Source organism: Aplysia californica, unplaced genomic scaffold, assembly GCF_000002075.1.
Source record: "Aplysia californica isolate F4 #8 unplaced genomic scaffold, AplCal3.0 scaffold00136, whole genome shotgun sequence".
Taxonomy (NCBI): domain Eukaryota; kingdom Metazoa; phylum Mollusca; class Gastropoda; order Aplysiida; family Aplysiidae; genus Aplysia; species Aplysia californica.
The window spans coordinates 1,150,423-1,156,621 of NW_004797406.1; the positions used below are offsets into that span (position 1 = coordinate 1,150,423).

The window sequence follows — 6,199 nt, forward strand, 5'->3', positions numbered from 1 at the left end:
ATTTATAATTTTATTCTGTCTATACGAGTTTTTCTGTTGGTATATAATTTGTTGGTTTGTGTGTAAGGGTGTGTGTGTTTAGGTGTGGATGGGTGCGAGTATCATGTATATGTGTGTGTGTGTGTGTGTGTGTGTGTGTGTGTGTGTGTGTGTGTGTGTGTGTGTGTGTGTGTGTGTGTGATGGAGAGAGAGACAGAGAGAGCAAACGAACGTTTTGAAAAAGTGACCGCTGCCTAAGATGTAGCACAGCGTTCACATCGTGTTGTTGGGTCTTTAGTTTTTAGTAAGCGTTTTACAGCACTTGCAACACAATAAGGTCATATAAGTGCCGAAGATTAAAAGTGTTACAACAGAGTAACAAACATAAAAAAGAAGGAGAGGAGATAGAGATGATAGATTTTTTACAGAGGAAAGAAGGAGCAAACCACACAAGAGCACCCGCCAACCACCCACATCGTAGGGTCTGTGGTCTGGGATTGCAGGAGAAAACATGTTCACCCCATGCCCGCTTGCTCGAGCCCATAATACATGTATTGAGCCTTCTCAATATTCTCATGCCTGATTGCCGTATATATATTTTATTTGGAGTGCTGTGTGGGGGCAGGGGTTGAGTTATATCATGTATATAAAAGTGGATGGTTGAGAATAAGCTCCAGCTTAATGAAAATAAAACTGAAATTCTGTTATGTAACCCAAAGAAAAGCCATATCCCCGTAGACATTGATCATATTTGTACTGAAAATGAAACACTGTATTTTACTAACAAAGCAAAAAATCTGGGAGTGTATTTTGATTCAAAATTGTCAATGGAACATCATATCAATTATTTATGTACCATTTTATTAAATTGTGAATTGCGTAGAATTGGTCATATGTCTATGTTTTTGAACGAACACTCGTTGAAAACGCTCGTGTCATCTTTCTTGTTTTCACGCATCGATTATTGCAATGCTTTACTAGCTAACTTACCAAATACCTCTCTTCACAAGTTACAACGTTTTCAAAATCATGCTGCTAGGCTTGTACTAAAGAAAAAGAAGAGGGACCACATTACTCCCATGTTAAGAACGTTGCATTGGCTTCTCGTGTCAGCTAGAATGTCATATAAAATTGCAATATTATGTCATAAATGTGTCAATAACAAAGCTCCCTCATATCTTAGTGATCTCATGCAGATTTATGTTCCATCTAGATCACTAAGATCAGGCGACCAGTATCTTTTACGAGTTCCTAGAAAAGGCGGTAAAAAATTAGCCGAAAGATCGTTCGCCCACCTTGCTCCGTCAGTTTGGAACTCTCTTCCCCAACCCTTGAGACATATAACATCTGAGTCTAAATTTAAAAAATCTTTAAAGACACATTTAATGACATCCTTTTTAAGTCAGTAGATTCATGTTCAATACAATGTTATGTAAATGTCTATTTATCCATTTATGTATTTTGTGAATTGCAGTGTATATATTATTTTATTCTCATTTCGTGACGATGTGTAATCGTGTGCGTGTGATAAGCAAGTAGATGTGTGTGTGTGTGTGTGTACGTGTGTGTGTGTGTGTGTGTGTGTGTGTGTGTGTGTGTGTGTGTGTGTGTGAGTGTATGTGTGTGTGTGTTTGGCATACATGTGTTCGTGAGTGTGTATGGGTGTGTTTGTGTGTGTGTATATGTATATGTGTGTGTGTTTGTGTGTATATGAGTGTGTGTGTGTGTCGCGTGTATGAATATTTTTCGTACATGCATTTATGTAAAGCGCCTAGAGCTGTGTTTACACGGGAGTGGGCGCTATAGAAATGATCTTCATTATTATTATTATTATTACATGTGTGAATATGTGAGGGTGTGTGTGTGTGTGTGTGTGTGTGTGGAGGAAGGGTGAAGTGTTCATACACACGCACATACACACACACATACACACACACACATACACACACACACAAACACAAACACACACTCATGTGCAGAGAGTGAGAGAGGTTGGAGGGGGGGAGAAAGAGAGACAGGAAGTAGAGAGAGGGTGGTTGTGTGCACACACGCACACACACACAATTAGTCACACACACACACACACACACACACACACATACACACACACAGACACACACACACACACACACGCACGCATACACATAAACAAACTCAATATGCACAGAGATGTAAAAGGGGGTAAGTGACAGAGACAAGAGGGAGAAAGAGGGCAGATGTGGGAGGGGGATTCAACTAGGGCCTACTAACGATATCAAAACAGAAATAAACACTAAACACAGTTTGTACGCAACATCGGACTGACTGTCTAGCTGCTGTCATCCAGAACGAGGAAAAAGAAGAAAAAACACTAAAAAAGAAATGACAAGTCATACTTATATCAAAGTGTCAGACATCAAATGGCCATCAGAAATCTCCTTTATTAACATGCAGAACATAAAAAACAGAATTACATATTCCCCACAAGGTGCACAGATTCATAGCGGAATACATGACTATAAAATCCCTTCCTCGATTAAAAATACATGTACAACAAGATCAGCTCCCTACAGATCAGAGAAGAGACAAAGAAGATCCTGCATGTACAATAATATCAACTTATGTGCTAAACGAATAATTCCAAGCCCTATATCACAGCATCCTGCCCAGATAACAAAAGGACAAAAATCAACATAGCCACAGACTAATAAGGCAACAATATAAACAAAAGCCTTTTTTTAGGTCGTGGGCTCGAATCTAACATTTGGCTAGGCAAAGTATTCTTCTTTAAAAACACACGTGTACCACTTTGTTCCCATTCAACCTTGGCACCAAAGTACAGTACAAGTCAATTAAACTTCACGTTCAAGACAACATTGAAAAAAAAAGAAGACCTATAAACTTCAGAACAGTAAGGTGCATGCACCTGCAGCAACAAGTTTATACACACATGTGCCAACTAAAAGGCAGCAACCAAATTACACTACTGTCATTATATCTATGCACAAAGGCATCAAGGAACATATACTAATGTCAATGAACACACCCTAGCACCAAAGTAATGCGGACTGAGCACACTTACAAACACACACCAACATCAGTTTACATACAGGAACAAGATGTAAGGTGGGGGGGAAAAGACTTCACTACACTCATGATGAACAGCAATACATACATGTAGACCTTTACCAGTGTATCTTTCTTCATAGTGGATACATGTATGATGTCTATTCTTAAAAATCATCTCAGGAGAATACAAAGCAGAAATTAAAATCTTTGCACTTCCATATCCCAAGCCATTCTCACGAAACTGATTACACAGACAGTTTCATTGTGCTGTTGTAATATTGTAATAATAATAAGCACTTCAATCTAGTTCTAGGGTGTAATAACACTTAATTCAGGATTCAGAAAGAAGCTTAAGATTAATGCCTTTTTTTTTTTTTTTCATAAATTGTCTGTCCTACTCCACAACTTTAAAGTGCACACCAGACAGACCTGCAATATAAACATCAATGGATGCAACTCTCACTCTAGCTTCACAGATCAGGAGATGATGACACTTTAGGTAAAATTTGTTTCTGGATAATTTAGTTCTTATTTATGGCCAATGTTCTTGTTTAAACAAAAACACTTCTACCTAGAAGTCTAAAGATCCATGTGTTGTCTCCACATCACAGGATCTTACATCATGTTGAGTTACACCAAAATCTGGACCATCACCCAATATAGAAGTTCAAATTTCTTTTTCTGATTACTTACCATGGAAGAATATTAACCAAACCAACAATGAAACTTGATACAAACAGATAATCTAAAGAGTGAGCAATCAAAATCAAAATAAATACCGGCATAATTAGCAAACAAAACAAATTCAACAATAAGCAACAAATCAATTGCAAAGTCAGTGTTTTGAGTGGATCTCATAAGGTCAGTTTTGTCTGTCACTGTGACCTGTATTGAGACAGTCAGCATCACAGAATGCCAAAACTGACACAGACTGTTTCAGTTACAGACAAAAGGTAGATCCAGTCTAAATCTAAATGGTCACCAACAGTCATTTGCAGCTCATCAGTATATCTCTAAAGGTCCTTGCCTACAACTTGGAAGTGGTGTCCATGAGGGTGCTTATGCTAGGAAAGCCATCATCAAAGGCAGCATCAAGAACCTCCTCCAGTCTGTTCGCAAACACAAAGCTCATTTCACGCTGAAAGCGAAGAAAAATCAAAGTTCTTGCACACAAGTATAGAGATACATATTATATATGATTTTAAAATCTCACATTTTTTTCTTTCACTATATCACATATACTGCTAAAAACCTACTATTGTAGACTATCATCTAAAAATCATGAACCCATATCTGTCTAATTGCTTTGAATTTTGATTACCTGAGGAACCCATTGTTTCCGAGTCTCTTTTATCTTGTCAGTGCAGGTCCATTCAGGACAGCACTGCTTTAAACTTAAACAGTTATTCCAAAAACAGTCTTGGAAGGACAAGAACAATAAGACAAACATAGAAATGAACATTGGACAGATAGACAAACAGCTCCAAGGTTATAAGGCAGACGGTACTGTGTAGCCATCTAACCAGCCCGCTACCACTTCGTCAGACGAGAGCCAAATCTACTTGTATTCCAAATACAGTGGAAACCTGATATAACAGGGATAGTGGGAGTAAAGAAAATATTATGTTATATCCGATCCCTGTTAAATCAGAAATGCAAGGAAAGTAAGCATTTGTGGACTAATCCAGTTGTATTTATTCATGGGTAGTTTCCTTTGCCACAAGTACCCGCGAACAGGGGTTTTGGCACCGACTTTCTCCATTGCCTCACATCAGAAGAGCTTGGTCCACAGCATCTGCATCAGGTAGTCTCATCTTCTTTCGATCCAGAGCAAACTTTCCATTGGAGTATGCTGCCACTATCTTCTCTCTATCCTTGATAATGGTGAGAATCGACCCTTGTGGAATGTTGAACTGACGACAAATCTCTGCCAGTGGAGCTTGCTTTTTGTCAACAGCCTGGATTAATTCGTATATTTTGTCTATTGAAAGGAATTTTCTCTTGCGCTTGACATCGTTGGTGACACATTACGCGTGTGTTGCTAGGTTTCCGGCTAGATCGCTTCACACGCTGCGTGTGCTTGCAGTTGCAGTGGTATTGTTTGCGTGGGCTTGCTCCATCACTGAGTTTCTCTCTCTCTCTTACTTTTCATACATTGGTAACGAGCCTTTGTCCCTGCTATAACCGGTTGGGCTCCGATGAGGCCCTGTTATTGCCAATAACTTTTAATAGAGACAAAGAGTAGGAAAAAACGGGGATTTAAAAAATCCCTGTTATTACCGGATCCCTGTTATTACCGGGCCTGTTATATATGGTTTCCACTGTATATGAAGGGACTTACCCGAATGTTCTCAGGAATCTCATGTAGGTCCTTCCTGTTCCTCTGTGGCAGAATGATGCGATAGATTCCAGCCCGATGAGCTGCCAAAACTTTCTCCTTGATCCCACCCACCTGCGGTAATAGAGGTGAGAGGTGTCTAATGGTGTCTTTATCACATGTACGAGAGGTTACCTAGAGATCTCATTACCATGACAACCACAGCAGATAGGAAAAGAACACCAGTAAACCTTTTTAATTGTTACCATGACAACTACAGACTGCCCAAACCAACCTCACAGAGTGAGCCTACTACATTGTGTGAGTTTAACATCCCTTAAAACACATTATGATTATTTAAGAGGTGGGGGCCTCGTGTTTTAACTGGCAGGTGAGACCTCTGATTTCAATTTGCACCCCCAATAAGACCAACCCAAGTAGGCTGGGTCAATTGAAAGCTCCCCCAAATATTTCAAGTTTGGGAATTCAAACCACAGACATTCACACAATAGACCAGTTTGATATTGACATAGATAATAGTATGCTTAAATTGACACTCTTGAAATATAGATAGATGTACAGAGATTATGAGATCCTTGGAGGGTATAATTCATATATATTCACAGCCCCATTTCTTCTGATCCCTCTCCCCCTACTACATTCTCTGAATACAGTCAACTCCGCTTGTGTTGAACTCTCTTGAGTTGATCTTATGTTAAGTTGATCTTTTTCTCGCATCCGAGCGCCTATTTTTTTTTACTGGTCCCAACATTTACGTTGAACTTCAGATGAGTTGATTTTTTTTCACTCCCCCAATGTCAACAACTCATCCATAATTGAATGTATCCCCCCTCC

General features: G+C 39.2%; 1 protein-coding gene across 1 annotated transcript in view; it reads right to left on the minus strand.

Moving 5' to 3' along the window:
- Positions 1-2,362: 2,362 nt before the first annotated feature.
- The window catches only part of LOC101863579 (lon protease homolog 2, peroxisomal), a gene marked incomplete in the record, with an annotated part of 25,573 nt that continues 21,736 nt past the window's right edge, over positions 2,363-6,199 (minus strand). Inside the window, 2 exon segments of the mRNA XM_013081560.2 lie at positions 2,363-4,165; positions 5,369-5,479. Coding sequence (XP_012937014.1) covers positions 4,055-4,165; positions 5,369-5,479 — 222 coding nt within the window.